At 38.4% G+C, this 23,260-nt stretch overlaps 1 protein-coding gene across 1 annotated transcript in view; it reads left to right on the top strand.

Moving 5' to 3' along the window:
- SEMA3C (semaphorin 3C) overlaps positions 1 to 23,260 on the top strand; it is a 122,402-nt gene that overhangs the window by 1,076 nt on the left and 98,066 nt on the right. Inside the window, exon 2 of the mRNA XM_005148381.4 lies at positions 2,451 to 2,591. Coding sequence (XP_005148438.1) covers positions 2,489 to 2,591 — 103 coding nt within the window. The 5' untranslated portion in view covers positions 2,451 to 2,488. The remainder of the gene's footprint in view (positions 1 to 2,450; positions 2,592 to 23,260) is intronic.

The raw sequence follows: 23,260 nt of genomic DNA, 5'->3' as shown, positions 1-23,260 counted from the left end.
TTTCCACTAGGTAACTCACATGTCAGACACCCTGAGGTACCTTTTCGGCACCATATGCGTTTTTCATTTATGTGTCTAACAGCTGGGTAGGAACCATGCAGCTCAGAAATTGAATCTTACATTTGCCTGTCATTTCTGTGTTAACAGTGAAGATCTGCAATTTGAGCAATGAAATGTAGCAATATTTCACTCCTGCAACTGATTGCACTAGAATTGGCAGGAGGCATGAGAGTGGGAGGGAAAGAGCGTTGAAAGGGTTTTTTTACTATTATTATTTCCTCCAGTATTATTTAAAGGAAGAGAGGAAAGCCACACACTTGTTCCTCTTTGACTTTTTATCTCTATTGCAAAGAAAACATAGTGCTACTACTGTAAAGTACTAACCCCACTGCATCTGTTAAATCACATGTTCTGTATGATTGGCTATTTGTTTTGGCCTGACAGAGAAAATTTATCTGGATTTAATGGCCTTTCTCTCTTAGAAGAGGGGTAAGTTAAAGGGTATCCCATGGGCTAGTCACAAGGTTTTAAATTTAAAGCCCACAAAGCAGCATTAATACTGGAGTTCAGGCAGCCTGTCTAAAAATTATTCTTGGCGAAAATGCTGCAACTACCGTTTTATTAGTTAACAGATCCTTAGAGATAATTTGGAATGGGGCCAGTATCGATATGTTTCTCCTGTAGACCAGATCTGTAGCTGGCAAATTCCTGACACTGGTGTTTTTGTCAATTAGCAGACTTGCAGCATTACTTGCTCTGCATTTCTTGGTACGGAACAAATAATGGGGAGTTTAGAGTGTGGGCTACAGAGCTGTGTGTTTGCTCCTTCCCACCTCCAACTTAGTATAAAGTTCTCATGCAGAGGGAAACCTTCCAAATGATTTACAGTGAGTGGATAGGGAATGACAGGTAGTAATGAGATACTGGGCTTTTACTGCTAAGGCAGTGGTGTGGATCCGGCCCAAATTAATGTCCTAAAGTCATCCCTGCCTGACAGCTCATTCCTGCTGTGCTGTGGTGGGTTACAGCCGGCTCTTTTAGGACAGGTGAGAATCTCAGAGGGGCCAAATGAACAAGCATGTAGAAATACTGGCTTCCACTGGAGGGACTGTAGTGCTAAAGTAGAACCAAGTTAAAGAAGTGTAAAAGAATTGCATGGGCAACAACTCTTAATGAAATAAATGCATAGCCTTTAGTGCTATCTTCAAGCTGTAGGGGTTGTTTCCTTCAAAGTGCTTCCAGTTACCATATAATCGAATATATCACCTGATTAACCAGGAAGTGGTGTCTAGGAGAAGGGCTGTTGATGCTGGAAAAAAAAACATATATCAGGGAATTAAAATGGGCCAAAAGGAGGATGTGTTAATAAAACACGTTTTGCATCTGAGCTGAAGAACAAAGTTGTTAGCATGGGTGAAGTGGAATTTGGAATTCAGTTTTTTGAGAGATGCCATTTAGGAGCATTATAGATCTGCAATATTCAGCATCTAATACCTGCTGGGTTTTATGGATCTGGTCCATTTGGATTGATAACAAAGTGCCACTGACTCTCATGAGCAAAAGCTCTCCCTGAGCTAAGGAAAGATACAGATTAGTTTAGGGATGTTTTCTGATTTTCTGAGGAGCTCAGTTTTCTCAGCAACTAAACTGTATGAAATTAATGTAGATTCAGCAGATGTGCAGGAGGAGTCACAGAAGCATTAAGTGCAATGCACTGTCCAACATTGGGTATTCTTAGTGTTCTGTAGAAGTCTATGAGAGCAGGTAAGTATCTAGAAAGGAGTTGACCCAAAAAGCAAATGTTTAATAATGCTTTCAAGCACGTTGAAATATTTTTGGTCTCAATGGCTTTGAAATGAGTGATGTACATGTTCAGGATTTAATCTTAAAAGAAGGCCTAAAGGGCTATTAGAGAACTTACTAAAACTTAGAGCTAATTTCCAAGCACCTTTGATTTAAAATATTAAAAGGAAAAAAAAAGGGCAAAACAAGGAAACAACAACACAAACCTCCCCCCAAACACAAGGGAGATCAAATATGATGTAAAGTAAGGAGAGACACCTAAAAATATCAGCCAGATTTTTATTCATGAAACTTTATCTCCTGTCCTTGCTTTGCTCTGCCTTGACATTTAGTATAATTATCTTTCCAGCAGGTGGAATTGTCCTTATTTTAAATAAACTGAATCTAATGATGTAGTCTGCCTTAGCCAAAACTCAGGCTCTGTTGGTTCATACAAACAGGCAGAGAGGTCCTATTGTGCCAGCACAGCAGACTGCTGGGGAAAACCATTCTTAACTGCACAAAGGCAAAACAGAAGTGCTGTACCTCCTTCACATTGTCATATATTATGGCTTTAGCTGGAAGAGCTTTCTAACACAGGTCTTTCTGTAGTGTTGTTTTTGCTTCACACAATGGTGTAACAATAATGCAATATCTCTGTCTTTCAGGTTTAATTTCTTGGATATTAAGTTGCAAATCTGAAGAGATGGCATCTCTTGCACTGCACGTGTTGATTGGGATATTTATTTACTTTAGCAGTGTAAAAGGATCTTCCCAGCCTCAAGCAAGGGTGTTCTTAACATTCAATGGTAAGAAAGAAGATAAACATTCTTAAGCAAATGTTATGATTGAACATTTTCTTTTTTCCCCTTAAATTCAATAACAGAGTAGAAATTGGCTTTTTGATCTGCGGCCACAATTATTTCTGGTTTGTGTTGCTGAGGTACCCCTTAGCCTAAACTTGATTTTTACATGAAGTTCATTGCTACCGTAGCTATAGGTACATAATTAACAATACATTATCTTTATTTTAAGAGTTATTATGGATTAATAACTAAAGTTTTTATTTTTCATACTTAATTTTGTTTGGGAAAGATGATAGCACATGGCATGTAGTGGAAATATAATAACTCGAGTTGCTTTCATTCAGTGCCCAGCTGAGACATGTTGTACCTGGGAAATCAGGCTGCCTGATGGCTTACCAAGATAGCTAGCAAGGCACACAACCCCTTGACAAAATATCCTCCTTTGTGCTCTTTGTACAGTGTGTTAGATTTGCATTGCATAGAGCAATCACTGATGCCTGCATATTATAAATAAGCAATCAAGATTATTATTGTTAACAGAAAGGTGCTTTTACTTCTGATGTGATGAGTGGTACTTTGTTGCTGTCTTTACCCCAGTATTACTTTTAATAGTAAGGTAGCTTATTCTCCCAGTATTAATCCCAGTCTTAAATGCAGATTTTAGCCACCACTTCAGTATGTGTTCTTCAGTTTACAGTTTCTGTTATATCTGAGCAGAATTTTTCTGTCACTAACTATAGGGTTGTTGGCTTTGTTCAGCCCTCTGCATTTTCTGTGACTGTCTTTGAGGCATAAGGGCTACTTGCTGCACCACTACTGTCTGCATTAGGATGTGTGGTTTTGTGGTTCACTATGGCAGGGATGCCCTGCAACTGCCATGGGGATATTCTCTGTGCTCTGAATAGTCTTTAAAGAATCACTTTTTAAATAACCATAGCTAAAAAGTATCTCAAACTGCTGTTTTCCACAGTGATTAAAACTGTGTACTCTGAAGTCTGACAGACATCATGAAAGACAGCTTCCAATTTATACCTTCCACAAATACCAACCATCAGGCTGAACACATTACAAAATACTGTGCATTGTATAGAGCCCTAAACGTGTGAGTGCAGTACTTGATAGGTAAAAAATGGCATGGTTCCAGCAAAAGCAACAGTAGATATTGCATTCCAAGGAGGGACTGCCAAATGAAGAAGTAGGTGGGAATTTCTTTTCCTTAGTTAAATAATGCTGACTTAATGTAGATGGTACTGATTCAGCACAACTTGACACACAATCAAGTTTGGCTGTGGTTATGTGTTACACCTGCGGGTTTCAGTTACACAGGACAGGCTGATTCATATTTCCACTTTGTGTCTATGGTGACCATGAAAGTAAGCTAGGCTTCCCCTGAGCTCTGGTATGAGCATGAGGAAGGAAGTAGTCAAGTTCTGTGGTATCTAACCTTGTGAATGGGAAAGAATCACAATGAAGGGTAAATGGGAACCACCCATAGGGCAAAAAACCTCAGACCTAAGGATTTAGAGAAAATACTAGCTGTGTGAATGGAAACTTCAATTTTCTTTGCGAGAGGAAGTTGTCCCTCCATCCTTTAAAAGGGGTTATGACAGCTTTATGTCCCAGCAACCCTTATGTCTGGTGAGTCTCTTGGGCCCCAAGAGCTCTGCCACACCATGCCAGCCCTGGGGATATAGTCCCAGCTCTCCAGTTCCAGACTGTAACCTTGTTGGGCTGCCTCAATTACAGCCCATTTCTGCAATACTATGTACAGTCATTATTGTGTATCCTGTGTCCTCTCCTTGATTTTTAAAGTAATGCTTTGCATAGATAAAACTGAGTCTCTAAGACACAGTGGAATTTAGGGGAAATTGTCACTAGAGCTTTGCAATACTATTGCATTATCTTAAAATGGACATTTTACTTTCTCTAATACTTATCTCAACATTCAATCTTAAAGCATTAAAATGTTTTAAAGTCCTTGATTTTTATTTTTAAAAATAAAAAAAAATGCATTTTATAAGATGACAAGTAATATCTGAAATAAAGAGCTGAGCTTTTTGTATAATACAGATCCAGTAACTTTGTTTCTTACCATCTGGTAACCAGGCTTAAAAATAACTTTCATAGTGTGAGAAGAATTTGCAGGTTGTTATGTATAACAAGGTAGTGGCCCCACCTGTAGCATGAACTTTTGTTCTATAAATCTTCATTTATTTACATGGGTACTGATATAAGAGAAAAAAGTGAAACTTCGGATTGTTCTCTAGTCAAGTGTGGTAACATACTCTTTCTGCATAAGCTGCTTCATAGCTTATTGTTTTTAAATCATGTAGAAATACCAAGTTATTGACTGTCTGCATGCCCTGAGAAGTTGTCAGTTATTATGGAGAATTGTCACTCTTTTGAAGTGCATGATTTGAAAATAAAACTATAATTAGGACTCCTTATGTTTTAAATGACATTAGACAATAAAGACAAGTCATTCAAGCTTAGGATACTTACATGATATTTTTCAAGTTCTGAATTAGATTTGGCTTGGTGTCTGTAATTGCATTGCCTAAGTTTTGGGGGTAGAATGTATACAGGAGGAGAAAATGAGTGATGTGTTTCAAAGCTAACCTGCTCCTTCAGGATCAAGTCAATTGAGCTTATTCACATTGCGGCATTTCTCATGGGAAAATCCAGCAAGTATCTTGACCTATTCTGTTGTTCATCAGAAAAGATAAAAATGCGAATCGTTTGAATCATGGGCTGCTTTTCTATTTGCCATCTACTTCATTAAGACTCAAATGTAATTAAAAAGTAAGCCTGGGTAATACCTCAAGAGCCTGATAATAGGGATTGTGCAATTAACTTCAATGGGAGAAGGACTGCAACCCTAACTTCTGTTTTTGAAATCAAAAGCCTGGCCTCTTGTCTAATTAAAATGTAGCTCATGACTTAGCTGAGATTGTTAAATGCACGTCTGATGTGCGCATGGAACTTACTGCTGTCTGCACCCTGTCTTGGAAATTGCAGTGCCATACAGAACCCTGGGGCCTGATTTCTATTGCTTTGCACTTTGTATGGCCATTTACTTGGGTGAAGGGAAAGGTCAATCTGGAGCTGAACTGCTTGCTTTGCACAGGTATACATGGTTATACATGGCACTAGGCCTGCAGAGAATTGGACAAAGGGGATCTCAGGGGTTTTTTTTGAGTGATTTGTCATGACCTAATTGTCCTGTTCAACTGCAATGGCTCGACTCATCAGTATTTGTATATCTGCACTTGAAGAGCTGCTGCAGTTGAAGAAAGAAAGATGGCTCCAGCTTTTTCTGATTCTGAAATTGCAAAGATATGAAGCCTGTTGTGGTGCAGAGGCTGTATTAGTGTTGGAGACTCATCAGCTGTGTTACCATGGAAGATGCAAGAGCAAGGGAACCTGGCACAGGGGAACTAAAGGGCTCAAGACCTCTCCGTATGCTATTAGTATACCATCCCCCCTTCTCTTACCTCTTCTGACTCCTCCATAGAATAAATCTTCTTTAATCCACTTAAACCACCCATCATAATTTAAAGCACCATAGTTTATTTCTCCCCACCGCAAACAATGTACCTTATCTGTTTATGAACTATAAAGTATAGTGCCTGCTGTTTCTCAAGCTACGTGCGTTCCTCCTCATTGCTGCATGTCCCTGAACAGATAACTGGGAGCTGTATCCTTCTGTCTTTACGGGGCCAAAGCCCTTCTCAAATCAGTGGGAATATTATCAAAATATGAGAGGAGTTATTAGACCCCAGGATAGTGTCAGACTTCTATTCAAACCCATATTTACATTTTGGGGTTTATTGCAACCCTAAAATGTTGGGCCATACCATTTTAACAGCAGATTCTGAATTACTCAAAGCAGTTCCAATACTTGTTTTTGAAAATAAGCTCAAAGAAATCTTTTTTGAGATTTGAATTTATATGGAGACACACAAGCAAATGATAATTTCACAATTTACTGGGAACATTTCATGCATTCCTACCTAAAATGTCTGGTCAAGCAGATATTTCCCATGCAGATTCTCCCATTGTCTCCAGTGAAAATACCATACGAGAAATCAAGGCTAATTTGCAGACAGTTTTGTTCTTCTTTTTGTCAAGAAATTGCTAGAACACCTAAAGCACTTTTAAGAAAGTATCAGTCAGCTTCATTAATGACAATTAAAAAGCATAAAATGTCACCAGAGCAACAGCAGCACTTATTCAACTGTCAACATATTTTAAAAGATTTAATGCAACCCCTGTGGTTACCCTCAAGGAAAAATAAAGGAACTGAGAACCATTTTCTTTGAGCTCTTGAGCAACAGAAGTACAACTTGTTTTTAAACAATCCCTCATTGTAATGTTAATGTTACCACAGTTAATAAAAAGTTCATTTATTATTTGGGGGATTTTGTGCCGATGACAGTCTAGTAGGCAATGGTTTATGCTCAAATAGTTGATTGGCTCTTTGGTGATGTCCATGGAATGAAAGCTACTTGAAAAATGAAGTAGAGGTAAAGCATTAAAACAAGGGGGGCGGGGGAGGGGGGACGACAACGCAGACAGACAGAACCATCGTTTTATTCTTTTTTATATGCAGAATTTATAGAGAAATCGCTTGACTGTTTATATAGTTGCATAATTTTCAGCAAATTGTGGGTCAGGTTTTCGCAAAAGCAACTGATTTGTGGCTTTCACAGCTTCATAGATCTTAAATCATACTAGTTTATAAAGTGTTGAACACCAACCATGTGAAAACTCTTCCGCTTTGATTGTCTCACACTGGAGACATAAAAACTGAAATCACTTTTAAATTCTGTCAACTAAAAATAATTCTTTTTCTGATCTTTAGTAGCAAAGCTGATATTTTTACATTTGGTCGAATTGACACCTTTTGGTTGTTCTTCAAGACAAATATCTAATTTACAAATTGAAGTCTTTGGGGGTTATTACTGTATACAGATTTTTTTTCTTGCCTTTTCTGTTGTTAAAATAAGCAGAGACATAATGGAATGTATCTTACTTGTCTAGAAATTGAATTACTTGAATAGACTGAGTTAAATGTATAAAAAAATAAAATTAAAACCAATATTAGAGGAAGCATTATATAAAAAAATCAGTATTATTTCTAGAGTTCCATGGGTAGAGGTCCCACATACCAAATGGCATTGAATCTGCTTGTTTTCACACCCATTCTTGTTCAGTAGCAGTGTCACTGACCTGGCTTTGCTGTCGTTGTTGTTGACATGAATGTACAGGAGAAGAGAATTTCATATATTATTTCTCTGGTTAGAATGTTCCATGTGCTGTGACTTCAGTTGTGAAAATAATCATGCAGTAAAACTGAAGTCACAGGCAATGTCTGGTCCAGTTCTTTCCTTGCTCTCTGAAGTTACCACAAGAGGTACCTTCATAGGAAAGCAGCAATAATAAGTACATGGTCTTCAAGGTAGTTAATTATCAGCCCACAAATTTAGGGGAAAAGCTTAGAAATGTAATCCTACCCTTGGATGAACTCATCCAAGTTTTGCTAAGTTTGAGAAGACATGAGTGTTTCTTCCATGAAAAAAACTAGATTTGTTATCTGAGTGATTACTTATTCCCTTTAATCTCTTTCTGTTCCCCAACTCAGTCAATTTGATCTGTCTCTGAACCATGTCATTTTTTTTTCTTTTGGTATGGAAAAATCAAACTTTATCGTAGAACATTTTGACACATTCAACACATCTTGGAGCTCTCTACTTGTCATAGAAGAAAGCAGCTTATCTTGGTCAATTCCACTGCTCTCTCTTTGCATTCATCATTGTGTTGCATGTCCAAGGCAAATGCCGAAGTCCCTACATAGGCAATTATATTGCCATTATTGTATAACACATCTTCTTTTATGTTTAAAAAGAAATGCGATGAGAGAAAAATGGCATAGACATTTCTAATGCCCTATCTTTTCCAGGGCTGTTCAAGCACCAGTAACAAGAGCTCCTCTGTGAACCATTCCCATATTGGATGAGTTCACAGTGCACTTTGATAAGTGGTGCTGCACAAGTCTTTTTGTGTATCAGATGTAGTGACGTGACTCACAATAATTACTCATTTTATTAAAGTGCGTTGACAGAGATCCTGCCATGAATAAATACATAGAGCAAGACCTTATCCTGTCATTTGAACTGGCCATTTCCTCAACATGTGTATTTTGTTCTTTTCGGTGCTTGACTGTTCACTGTTCTCAATTCCCTCAATGGAAAGACTAGGCACTCTTTCTCAGGGAAGGGCCTTTGTCATAAGGACACAGTTTGATGATTCACAGTGTGCCTTCGCATCTCATCTTACATTCAGATAGCAATGGCTGCAGCAGACACTGTGTTAAAAGAAGACTGTGTGTTTTCTCCTATTCATCTGACTACAGACTTGGGTTCAGGGATACAACAGAGGGCTGAAAAATGCTCTATTACCTGTATGAATTAGTGTGATGTTGGATTTTCTCACTGTGAAGCGTGCAAATCAAGATAAGCGCATGTTTCCAGTAATGAACAGTGGTAATTTATGGAGGGTTTGTGCTATCTGCTCTTCCACCCTTCCCTTCATACCTCCATCCTGGTGCAATTGTATCTGCAACATTACGTCATCCATCATCAATATGGCTTCTTCCTGGAAGCAGATATCCTGCTTACTGGTTTACTGAAGCTAAGACTGGTATCACAGTGGAAAGAAGATAAGGAGTGATAACTGTGACTCTCCCATGAAACCGCGCTTGAGCTGGGACCATTTTGCCCTTCAGGAGTTTAGTTTTTCTTATCTTTGTGAATATAATGTTAACTGTCTCTCCTTGAGGAGAAGTCTCTTGCCTCTTGAATGCATAAAGTTGATGGAGGTTATGTATCTTTTCAGAAACATAGTATAAATATTTTTAACTGATGATCTTAAAAGTTCTTTTATATTCCAAGACAGTGATGCAAACAGGAGAGAACATTTTGGAGAAATGTCCTACTTCCCTCTTGTACCTTACAGGCAAAAAACTGTAGCTCATGGTATGCCATCATTACCTGATTTTTTTTTTGTTTGTTTTTTTCTATCAAACCATCATAATTGATAGAAAAATCTCTGGAACAACATTTCACCAGTACACAATGCCAGTGAGTTCAATGAAGGATCTGTTAAGAAGTCTCTGTGCTGTTAGGGAGAGAGAGTGATTTTCAGACCTGGTGTGTGAATGCCCTCAAATCACAGCAAGCTTAAAGTTAGGTCTAGCACCTTTTGAGATTTAGATTTAGATCTATGAACAACTTTTGTGATTTAGTGCTTAATTCTGGATTTGGCCAGTCCTTAATTTGGCCACCATCTCAGGAGTGATATGACTTTTTAATGACATCAGTAATCTGGGAAGAAAGAATGGTTTGGGTTTGTTTGTTGTGTTTGAGTTTCTTTGGGTTTTGTTTGTTTTTTTTGTTGTTGTTTTTTTGCGCCTTTTTTTTTAATTAAGTTAAAACTTCATATAAAACAGACCCTATTTTTATGAGAAGTTTTTACTTGGTGTACAAAATTCAAATACACATATGATTTTGTGAAATACAAGCTTTAGAAATAGTTTGGAGCAATTGCCCAGACTATTGAACTGTTCTCCTTAATCTTACTCACTGCTGTGGGATAAATGATTGCCTCTCCAAGATTATCTTCTAGAATGTGGATGAGGCGATATCAGAATCACCCTAGATTGCCAAGTTGCTTAATGGGGAAAAAATGTGTCTTGGCAGTTGGTTTTATTTTTGAAAAACTGAAAACACAAAATTAAGCTGAAGCCAAATTCTTTAATTAAAGGCATCACCTTCAGACATTAAGAGGGTCAGACAGGCATTGCGAAATGAACTTTGCTTTAGAGTTGCACAATAAATGTGTGGCATACTAAAATTCGTTTTCGACTATTGGTTGTCTCAACTACTGTCTCCTTTTAGTATTTCCTTTGCAATTTCATACTTCCTGTAATGCTTTGCAAATGCAAGCAAAAAAATTCAGTTCTTCCCTCAGAGTAATATGCTTTCTTAGTCACCTGTTCTGATCATCTGTTGTAGTTTTTTAATTTTTTGTTCTTTTAATTAATAACATTTTATTTTACCATTCTTAATGAAAAATACAGTTGCTTTTAAAAGTTTCATGTTATGCAGGATAAATCAATTTCTGTCAGCTCAGAATCAATTAAATTGGGCAAATATTTGGCTCCTTTTTAACATCTGTGTAAATCAGGCTATACCTCTCAGTCTCTCAGCTTAAAAGAGCTGCAGAGTTGAATTTATGGGGATAGGGGAAATATGTGAGGCAAATGTCTGAACGCTTACTCAGTTCAATGGCTGCGAATTATGAGGTTCCTTTTCTTTCCTTCTCATGTAGCAGACCAAAAATGCATAATTTTGAACAGCAGCAGAAGAATATAAATATCATGCTATATATGAACACAGGAATTAATAGTGTAATAGGAAACAAAGAGGAAAAGATAGTAGGTATGTGTATTTGTAATTCTGCACTCATTTAGTTTTAATGCAAAAGGACATTCAAAACACTGTGTCATACATATATCAGTAGGTGTGCTTGTGATTTCTTCTTTTTGATCCCAAACATTTTACTAGATGTGAACCTAAAACTGATACAGAAACTCCATGGAATTAACTACTGAGCTTACAAGACAAGAGTGGAGTTTCTTACCCTCTATTGAGCCAAATTGAGCTGGGGAATGAAACACTGTGTTTTTCTTGGGGCAAAAGACATACTTCTTTGGCCTTTCTGGTGCCTTTCAACAACACAAGATAGCTTCTAGCACATTTAGTTTCTACAGTTCTTAGAAATTCTTCCTTGTCTGAAATAACCAGCCTGCATGCCTGTCATTGCAGGTTTTTCAGATAGCCTCTCTGTTAATATGTCGAGTGCTCTTACATGGCACAATATCAAATTAGTATACAAAAATGTGAGCACTTGCATCTTCAGAATGGTACTTTCTGTATTTTTTTAATATCAACCAATTAAGATGTTATTTTTCAAGGAGAGGCTTGGCATTTTTTCACAAATTTACTTTTTGAGGCCTGGAAAGGACTTTGTTGGCATTGAGAGCTGGTCCCAAGCTTAGAATTTTTGATGCTTCAGTGTGAACACAGCTGGAATATTTTAAGCTGATTCAGCTAAAAACCCACTTCCTGCCACTGTTGAAAATAATGCACCATAATTTTCTTTCTTTTTTTTTCCTAAAGCAGGAAAACCTACAGCAAAGACAAAAGAGTTTAAAGCCCACATGAGCTGCTTTATTGTGGTTTGCATTAGGGAAATAAAGCTGTGCATATCTGGCTATAAAATATGAAAATGAATATTCCTGTAAAGCCATTACCTCTGATTTAATAACTTGCCTTTATAGCTTTGGTAAGTCCCTTTAAAATCAGAAGGGTGTCAGGCATTCATTTCTTCAGTAGAAAGCTTATTTTTCTTATGGATATTTGCAAACATAAGACTTTTAATTTTCAAAAGTAGAGTAAGAGACAAATCAGATGTCAGTGTTTTTTATCTCACTGGATGTTTCTTCAGACTCCCTGTCTACCAGTTCTTAATCTCAGGTAAACGTGCTCTTAAGTTCATACAGACAGCTGAAGAAGTCTGTTCCTAAAGTGGCAAAGCTTCATGTAATTGCAAAAATAACCTGAAACTTTCAGATGTGGTCAGGTATACCTCTATTTGCACTAGCAGTGTTCACAAAGTGAAGCAAGGAGAAGAGTTGCAAACTTGACCAGCACACTTTGGCCCACCAGCCAGGTTCAACAAACAACAGCAAACGACACTAAATATGTGCTGTCTTTTCCTTCGAGCCATGGGAGAATCTTTGCTTGCACAGTGTGTGCTTCCATAGCTGATGAATTCTTCCTCCCACTGGAGCACCCTGAAGATGAGCAGTGTGTTCATGAAACACCTAGCATGTCTCTTACAAAAGAGAAAGAACACGAGTCTTGCTGCGTTCATGTGTATATGTGTGGCTGGACTAATTAAAGCTGCTGCTCCATGTCAGTAAAAGCAGGCACTGGGGTAGAGAGGTAAGCACAGGAATTCAGCATCTCCCTAGCAGCTAGGGAGAGCAGACCACCCTGATGCAGGAGCTCTGAGGAGGGGTTTGTAGGGGAGGTTGTGCCAGCTGAATCAATACTAGGGCAGGTTTCATACTTGTGTTGTAATTTACATAGATGTGTTGGGGGGGAGTCATCTAACAGAATTAAGCTTGTGTTTTTTTTAAAAACAACAACCTTTCTTGAGTTGGATTTGTTTGCAGATACAGGAATCTGCCACAAATGATGACTTAATTTCCATTTGCTATTTCAGAAAGAAGACACATTTCACTCCAGATTCTCAGGGTGTCATTGCCAAAGAACTTTCCTTCATAAAAGCATTCCAGATGCATCCAGCACTGCAGTGCAGTAATAAGATCCCTCTCTATTATCATCATCATTATTTTTATTATTATTGTGCCTGTGCTTAGGTGTGGCTTTATTAGTATTGGCATTTTGGTATTGGTATTAGTACAGGAGCCAGGAACTGATTACTGGTTTTGAAGCAGCCTGTCCTTCTCCTAGTATATTCAGTTCTTTTCTTATCTTGTCCTTAGTGGTGAAAAAGATGTAAGAAATCTGCCTGGACTTGTCCAAAGGCAGACAGCTAAGTTTTTCCTTCTCACTCTGCATGGTGACTGTGAAGGACCTTTGCTTTAAGGTTATTCTCTTTCTACACATGAGGGCACAATGTCATTGGAAGGAGTTTACAGCTTGCTTATGGCTGATGAAAGCTTCTCTAGCCAGCTGAAGAAAACTCCCTTTCAGTTCAGGTTGGAGAGAAAACATCTAATATCCAAGCTCAAGTAAAGCTGAGATTGTGTGTAACATCAATAAACCACAGCACTTTGAATAAACAAGGCAGCCACTCACTGTTTACTGTTCCCTTTGCTTATTTTTCCTGCTCTGTGTCTGTGATAGCCCCAACCTGTTTGCTGAGCAGTTGAAACTGAGTTTTGTTCAGAGTAGATCTCACTCTTGGTTGATGGGTATGAGCCCAATCTGGAAATGTGTGAGAGAGAAACAGCAGATTGTGGGACACTTTTTCTCTTAAAAGGCCCTTTCAATAAAGCAACTATTTCTCTGTGGAGAGTGAAGGGGTGATGTAGCAGTCACCAAGAGTTGAAAGGGTCTTGTGGAAGTTACTCACAGGCACAAGGAGTTGGGATAAAGTTATTTCACCCCACCTCACATTGTATGAGAACATTCAGCCATAAAGTCTGCTTTAGAGGTAATCTCCAACTTGTTTGAAGCTGACTTCAGATCTGATGCCAGATCTTCTCATGCTGAAGAAAGTATATGTGTGTATTCTCTTTAGGCTCAGTTAGGAGGCAAAATGCTGTTTTTCTACACAGGTATTGAGCACGGTTCTGACCTTATGTGTCATTTATATGTGAAGGTTTCTGCAGTCCTGTCAATTTATTAGTTTTGATCTGTGGAGAGGAATGATCAGGGAAGCAAATTTCTGTGTTCGGTTTTGTGATCTCCCAGCATAAGAGGCGCTGGTGATTTGGAGGAAGCCCAGTGCAGGGCCACTGAGCTGTTATAGGTGCCAGAGCATGTGGTAGATAAGGAGATGCTGAGACATCTGAATTTCTTCAGCCTGGAGAAGAGAAGGCTAAGGGGCATGTCATGCTGTCCTTTGCTGTCTGATGGAAGAGAATAGACAGAGCCAGACTGTTCTCAGAAGTGCACAAGGCAAAAGTCTTGAGTTTTAGCATCATAAATCATGTTTAGGTCATAGGACTTTGGTTTTTTGTTCACTGTGAACGTAGTGAGAGATTGAGACAGGTTGTACAAGGAGACAGAAAACTCTCTATCTCCCCAGGTATTCAAAACTCAGCTAGACATGGTACTGTGCAAACCCATCTCACTACAGTAGCTAACCCTGTTGTGAGCAGGACTTTGGCCAACACAGCCTTCAGATGTCCTTTCCAACCTGCGTGCCTTGCATTCTGTGATTTTATCAGGAATCAGCAGGTGTGAGTATTAAGATGTAGGTATCGATTTTGGCAGTGTTTCCAGCACAGCTTATCTACCGAAGTACTTCTGAAGAAGAGAATTAACTTTTCTCAAAAAGGTCAGTAATCTGACCCAAATGACCCGGGAGCCTGTGTCCACAGTGGAAGCTGTAAGCACTCAACATCAGGAATTTTTATTTAGATGCCTACTGCAAGTTATTGTGCCTAAAGTGTGGATCTCCAAGTTTAAAAACTTGCATGTTGTGTAAATTGTTTGCTTATGGTTTAATGAAATAGATTTCCCTGGTGTAAAGAGAAAAATATGGATTTGTCTGTGGTTGCTCAATAAAATACAAAAATTCCTCTTCTAAGTAATGGCAGAAATCCTACATGTGCAAAATTACATTACATGATCTCAAAGCAATGTCAGATGCTTCTACCTGTATTTTCTGTACATAATTTCTTTTGTGCTCTTGTTTAAGAAAAAGAGATCAAATTCTTGTTAAACTGAGATTATTCATAATATGATGAGTATATGACAACAATTTATGATGGAGTGTGCAGAATATAACTAGATTTACAGGTACAGATTTTATTCATATTAAAAATTCAACAACTTCTTTAATACCAAATTAAAATTTTAGTTCAAGAACTGGAATTTTTGTCCAAATTCCACAGTACACATTTGGTCTCAGGACAGATGTTAGAACTTTACTTACTATGTCTTTTTTTACTTACTATGACTATGTCTTTGTCGGTGACATGGACAGTGGGATTGAGTGTGCCCTCAGCAAGTTTGCCAATGACACCAAGCTGTGTGGTTCAGTTGATATACTGGAGGGAAGGAATGCCATCCAGAGGGACCTTGACACACTTGTGAGGTGGGCTGATGCCAACCTTATAGAATTTAACCATGCCAGCTGCAAGGTCCTACACCTGGGTGAGAGCAATCCCAGGCACAGCTACAGGTTGGGCAGAGAAGAGATTCAGAGCAGCCCGGCAGAGAAGGACTTGGGGGTGTTGGCCAATGAGAAAATGAACATGAGCTGGCTTCAGTGTGTGCTCACAGCCCAGAAAGCCAACTGTATCCTGGGCTGCATCATAAGGAACGTGACCAGCAGGTTGAAGGAGGTGATCCTGCCCCTCTACTCTGCTCTCGTGAGACCTCACCTGGAGTGTTGTGTGCAGTTCTGGTGTCCTCAACATAAAAAAGGCATGGAACTGTTGGAACAAGTCCAGAGGAGGCCACGAGGATGATCAGGGAACTGGAGCACCTTCCATATGAAGACAGGCTGAGAAAGTTGGGGCTGTTCAGCCTGGAGAAGAGAAGGCTGTGTGGAGACCTCATAGCAGCCTTCCAGTATCTGAAGGGGGCCTACAGGAATGGTGGTGAGGGACTCTTCATTATGGATTGTAGTGATAGGACAAGGGGTAACAGGTTGACACTTAAACAGCAGAGGTTCAGATTGGATATAAGGAAGAAATTGTTTCCTGTTAGGGTGATGAGGTACTGGAATGGGTTGCCCAGGGAGGTTGTGAATTCTCCATCCCTGGCAGTGTTCAAGACCAGGTTGGATAGAGTCTTGGGTGACATGGTTTATTGTGAGGTGTCCGTGTGCATGGCGGGGGGGTGGAATTTGATGATCTTAAGGTCCTTTCCAACCCTAGCTATTCTAAGATTCTAGAATACTATGACATTTGGTTCTAGTTTAATTTCAAAGTTTGCATCTGTACATGTGTATAATGTTACATAGAACAGATAAAGCAGACTTCTACAGTATATACTGTGTGGAGATATATGTGTCTACTTCTGGGCAAGTTTTATGTTATCTGATGTATGGCAGATGTATAGCAAAAAAAAGTTTGCAAAAATGATATTAAAATGACGCAGTCCAGAGTAAAAATTTCTGAACTACCTGGCCACATCCTGTTTCATATGTGTATCAAAACAAATTTGCCCAAGCTATGGAATTTTCTTTATTTTCAGTGGTTGAGTTTGTGAGATTAGGTGTGTTCTTTAATGATAAATGTACACACACACATACATGCATACACAACCAGCACACAGAAAACATAGTGATATGATATATGCTTCTGAGCTGATTGATTTCAGTCATGTGATTGACACTGCATTATAGTTCATATTTGAAAAGGCCATTAAAAGTTCATTAATTATTAGGCTATACAGACTTAGGGAAACTTTCTTTAAACTCTCTGAATGTCTGTAATGGTCTCTTACTGACAATATTTAGCAAAACTACTTTATTTTTTCCTGTCATTCACAGAACCAAAGAATCTTGTGGGTTGGAAAGGTCCTCCAGCCAACAACCTGCTCAAAGCAGGTCTGATTAGATCAGGTTGCTTTGACACATTTCCACTTCAGTTTTGAATAACTCCATGGGTGGAAATCCCACCTTTTAATGTTAATGTTCCAGTAGCCTCCCAGCAGGACATTGTACACAGCACTAAGATTTCTCCTTTTCCTTTACTTTTTAATACTGAACAAACCCAGTTCTCTCATCGCTCTGTGTATGCTGTGTGTTCCAGAAACTTTATTTGTTCTTTGGCTTACTTTTAGTCTTGGAAAGTGATTCTTCCATTTCGATGGTGAGCTGCTCACTTCAGTAACTGCTCACCATCTCTTCACCTCTCTCCAGGCATATCATAGGAAGAGTCTGCCTCTGTTTGTATTACAGTAGTTCAACATTCATCCACTTTAAAACTAAGTATGATCAGAATTGAGACTAAATCTGCCTGTGTATCCACTTAATAACTTCTAAATTGTTTTAGTGTCCAGCTGGGGAATAAAAAGGAGGATTTCATTGATTCCAGTGGGGTTAGAGTCAACTATAGAGATTTTCTTCTGGAGAGTGTGAAGAAATGTGAGTGCGGTGTCCCATGGTAGTTGAGTATTTCTTGAGGCTGGATATCATGATACTATGAGGAACTCACCTGCTAGCTGTTTTTACAGCAGTTTCTCTTTGGTTTTCTGAGGGGGTACCTTTTGATTCCTACCTGCAATTTATATAAGCGATTTAAAAGGAAAAGCCTGTATAGACAATCATGGAATCACAGAATAGTTAGGGGTGGAAAGGACCTTAAGATCATCTAGTTCCAACCCCCCTGCCATGGGCAGGGACACCTCACACTAAACACTATCCATTAGCAGTTCCATATTAATTTACGTTTGGGGCATTAATTCCCAAGCCAAAGAGCCAAAGCATTGTGTCATTTTTGGTAATACCAAAATAGGACCAAAATAGTTTGTATATGAATAATAAAAGAAAAAATATCTCAATTCACTTCTTTAGACTTTGTGCAGACAGATTAATCCTCTGTGTGGTAAAGGATAGGTGGATTTTCTCTGTAAAGAGGTATTCATTCTCATTTTGTCTGCCTTAATCCTGAAGATATGGGTTCAGATCCCAAAGCCATCAAAAATATTAGCTTGATGTTTCCATCATCCTTCAAAAGCTCTGTGATTGGAAGGCTTTCAGCAGCTCTTATCTACTATAGTAAATGCCAATGATAAAAAGGACTAGACAAGATGAAGACTTTTTTTTTTGAAGAACAAATAAAACTATTTTTTTTCTAAATTAAGTTAGGGGGAAAAAAATCCTTTGATGATTTCCTTAGTGCCAGAAAATACCAACAAGATTGTTCCTGGATAAAGCAATTGTTCTTTTTCCACAAATATTGCTTAGGATTTGTGGGTCACAGTTCATAGTGAAATATGCCGCTCCTGTTTGCCCAGCTGCCACACCTTCTCTGCCTTGTCTCCTTCTGCACATGAAAAAAGAGTCTGAAAGCAAGGTAAAGGGAATGACAGATTTAGTGCCGCTCTGCTTGTAGACCATAATGAATGTAAATGGCATTACAGGATTAAGACTTTTTGCTTCCATGTACATATCCCACCCGACAGGAATGACACCCTAGTATTTAGCACAAGGAAGAGAGCATAGTCTCTCACTGTGGTTTTGGCTAAACAGGGACATACAGCGGTAATCCAGAATGCAGGAATAAGTCCTACAAGGTTTGTTATTGTGATTGTGTTTTCACTGTTAAACCAACGTTGTAACAACTGGAAATTGCTCTACCAGAATAACCAGTGCAGTCTAGACAGCAAGGGCCTCCAGAAAGAAGCAAGCCAAAATGTCAAAAGTAAAGGAAACTCGTAAGGAGACAAGGGACGTGGAAAGGCTGTTTCTTCCAGCTTTCATTCTGAGTTCAATTTTATGGATGTGACACACAAATTAAAGTAAGATTGTGTTACAGAGCTGTATGTTCCAAAACCCTATGGTATGAAGCATAAAAGAAAAAATACGCACATTCATGTTTGTGACTCCATACACTTCGAACAGATGCATTTTAATTTCAGAATGGTCTGCAGAGGGTTATCTGTAGTTTGCATTGCAGAAGTCTGCCTTACATGTTTCCGTTTGATTTTGGCAAAGCAAAAGGAAACAACAGCTAAAAAGCATTTTATTTTGTAGAGGGAAAAAGACAAAACAAAGAGTAAGTCCTTCTGAAGTCCAGTGTTTTTAATGAACTTTGAATAGTGATCATGTTTTCCATTGGGTTCTGTATTTCAATTAGAAATCTACACTTACTCTCCATCCTAAAATAATGTGTGCAGTTATGAACACAGTGATACATGACAGTGTTCGGTGTTTTTTTTCTTCACTGTAAGAAAGTATTCAAATTTCCAATTAAAGTTAGAATCAGCTTCTATGTTTTTACAAGTTCTTATGTCCCAATTTCAGCATGAAGCATTTATCCAGATCAGAGGTTTCAGAGCCTGTGGAAGTGGGGATGAATTAAGAGGGTGGCACTTACACATCTCAGGACAGGCCAGGCTGCTTCCTTTGCAATGATGAAGAGGGTATATGTTTGCTGCTGTCCCTTCTTCACTGCCCATGGCAGTAATTGCCACTTTGTGTTATTTATAGAGGCAGAGTTGGTTTTCAGGTTTGTTTTTTCCTTTTTTTTTTTTTAGCCACGACCCCACACGACTGTACCCAAGCTTTTTGTTGAGGTTTGTCTGGTGGAAGCAGAATTAAAGATTATTGTGTACTTTGCCATCTTATGACAAATGGCAGCAACTGAACTGAGGCATGTCAAGCACCTACCACAAAAAGAAATCAGTAATTTGCAAGGTCAGACACAGGTTAAAGAAACAGACCTTCTCTGTAATTGTACTGTCTCATACAGTTGGTTAATATTGTCACATTTGAGAATATTTAATTTTCCTAATTGAGGTAACGTTGCACTACAGTTCAGAAGAGAAGGTGAAATCAAATGCAAAATACTCCGATTTTCAGCAGGGCAGTGCTACCACTTTTATTAGTCAATGGGAAAATATGGGAGTGGATGGGAAGCAGTAATTAATTACTGTCTCTCCTGCAGTCAATTAAATATACCTCATACCTAACTGATTAATGCTGCCTTTTTTTTCCATTATGATGATAATAATAAGATTCTTCTGAAACAGACCAAGAGTAGGACTGTTTCTCCCAGGATCTCAACTCATTAGAGGAAGGGAGAAAGTAAACCACAAGTGCCAGTTTTAGTAGATTGAATCTGATTATGCAGAATCAAAATAAAATAGTGATTTTTCAAAATCAAAGAACTAAAATGCTCAGAGTGTTTTTAATGAAAACATTTTTCACAGGGATTCATAAAACATGAGATACCTAGAAATGTTTATAAACTTTTTAAAGTGCTAGTACATATGTGGCCATTTGTGCTAATGCTGCCTCTTTATTCAGGGGGTTTTAGAAAAATAAAAGTTTTTTGTGACTCTGAGACTTGCAAATACTTGAGTTTTGAAAACCATATAAGTATTGAGGGGGTAACTGTGTTCTCTACAAATACAGATTAACATTTTTATAGCTGCAAAGTTCTTCTTCCTACTCTGATGTTGACTCCTGTTAGCAGCCAGACCTCCTGAATCTTAAACACTGAAACATATGTCACAGTTTTCACTGCAGCATACAAAATACAGTTTTCAAACATTACAAAACCATAGGTCAAAAATCTGGTGAGCCGCTGTGTACATATAGGTTTAATACATGAAGATCCTATGTGAAATCTTGGATCATCTCATGTAGCGAAGTTCTTACTTTCTGTACCCTTCCCCCATCCCTAATTTGTCTGCTAATCAAATGCTGTAATTACAGAAGGTTTTCATAGAGCTGATCTCTTTAATATCCTTTTCTTTCTATAAAATCTATTGTTACTTATTTGCAAGCTGTTTAAGAGATTGAATACTACGTTGCCATGCTAACATGTGCATTGCCCTGACAATTGTTAACACACTGTCTCCTCCAATTTGATTCACATGTGCTCCCTTCTGTATCTAGTCCCCTGTCCAAGTTAAAAAGTAAACTAAAGTATAAGAGACATTTGGGCCTCTGAACACATTGCTGAAAGGTTCCTTTTTCTGCACAAAAGTGTTTCTCACAGAAGAATAGCATAAATTATGGAGATTGAGTTAAAAGAACAGTGAGTGGTATTGTCAGTTTGCTTAGGAAAAACTAGTGGGGTTGTAAAGAAATACTATCTACTTTATTAGAGTAAAATTTGACAGCTGGAAAAACAAGGGCAATAGGCTTGTTTCCATTTTCCATTGATTTTAGCCCCCAACACTCAGAAGACTTCCTTTTCTGCAAAACCACATTCACACTGCCTACACACAATGGTCTTTTGCTTCAAGCCAGAAGCAGATTAAACTTCATTAGGAGAGTAAAGCTTAAGGAAAGTTCAAACTGTAACAGATAGTAATTTGACAAATAAAGAATTGGGGTTTGTTTTACTAAAGCCAAAAATGAAGGCTAGAGCAAGGTTCCCATAGTTCTTTTGTGCCTTTAACTACTGGGTGGGAATACAGTCGCTTTTCACAGTCCGGTTTACATACCTAATAAGCCACATACCAAGGCTTTTTTAATGCACTTAAGCACCACTGGAAGCACACACACATCTCTCTCATTAAATAAACAAAAAATATGCATATAAAGTATTTACTTTAGAGCAAGAAATAAGAATTGGAACAAGAATATGTGTTCATAGTATATGTAGGTAGATGCACTAGTGGCTCACATTAAGAGAAACAAGAAGAATGTATTTTGTGTCTGGATAGATAGGACTAGCTTTCTGTAGCAACATTAAATTCTCACCCAAGCATCCATATAGTGACACTTTCCCAGGCCTTGCTAGTTCTAGGATAAAGGATGGATCATTGCAATTGAGTGACAGATACCTGTAGTAACTGATGAGCCGTGATTTGAGAACTTAAGTTATTCTCACTCAGTTAGCAAACTGTATAATAGCTAACATGCAGTGGCACAATCATAGACAAAGATCTCTAACATTAATACCATAAAACATTTTGTTAATACATATAGGATGAACCTTAACAGACAGATTACCAGTGAATGATGCTACTTGTTATAAGGTATATGCTGGAATGCACAACATACTAAATAGTGACTGTATGCAAACAATATTGCAAAGTGAAGGCTAAAACAACAAAGGAATAATATGCTGAAATACATGTCTGGCAAACACATGACATGGTTGTCTCCTCAAGTAGAATTCAAAGCCTGTGTTAGATTATCCCTGCCCATGGCAGGGGAGTTGGATCTATATGGTCCTTTCCAACCCAAACCATTCTATGATTCTATGATTCTATGTCTCTGCTTGCTTTTGAGCCCATGAGGGGTGTTAGGCAGCCCAGACTTGCAGATGAAGCAACCCTGTCAAATAAACAAATGCTGCTGAAAATGGTCATACTTCTTTAAACATTACCTGGAAATAGCTAGGGGAGAATCCTTGAGTACAATAATAGGACACAAATCTTGGTATTTGTTTGACTTATTCAGGTCTGCAGGGAGATACCTCCATCAGCCTGGAATCCACACAAAGGGTCATTGCCTGAAGAGAAATGTTTGCATAGTTTACATTCAAAGAACTGAGCAGACATTACTTTTTTTTTCCTGCATTGTACGTAATAGAAAAAGGTTCAACTTCCATCTTAATTTGGAAGCAAAGGTGCAGAAGTTCTAATTCCAGACCATAGAATCACAGAATGGTAAGGGTTGGAAGCGTCCTTGAAAGGTCATCATGTTTCTTAAGTAACTTTTGGAAGTAGGAGATATAAGGTGAGGCAATCAGAGAAGTGTACTTTTCACTCCTCTCTTTAAGATCTGCCACTATACACAAAAAACAATTCAGAATGAACTGAACTACACTGAGCAGCATAAAGGGCAGTAGATTAGGTCTGAGTCCTAGCGGTAATGTTTTGTTTTCATAGTTACAACTTTATTTTGTAGCTCTGTAAAACAGAGACTGTCCATTAGGAGCAGTCTTTGGGATGGTGGAAGACCGGAGGTGTGGGCAGCCACTGTTCCACTCCTCAAATCCACAAGATTATTCCTGTAGCCTACTGAAGCATTAGCTAGTGGCCCCAGAATCTTCTCTTTGACTGTCTTCTGCACAGACCAAGCCTCATAGATCAGGAGCTGTGTTGCATCTCCAATGCTTGATGTTGGGAAACCTCTCATTTTAGAAGACTGATAACTCTTTGGCCTGGCTTTAGGCTGGATCACAGATCCCAAATCTGAGTTAATTTGGT

The sequence above is a fragment of the Melopsittacus undulatus genome, chromosome 5 (assembly GCF_012275295.1).
Source record: "Melopsittacus undulatus isolate bMelUnd1 chromosome 5, bMelUnd1.mat.Z, whole genome shotgun sequence".
Classification (NCBI taxonomy): Eukaryota; Metazoa; Chordata; class Aves; order Psittaciformes; family Psittaculidae; genus Melopsittacus; species Melopsittacus undulatus.
This window is presented reverse-complemented; position numbering and strand designations above follow the sequence as displayed.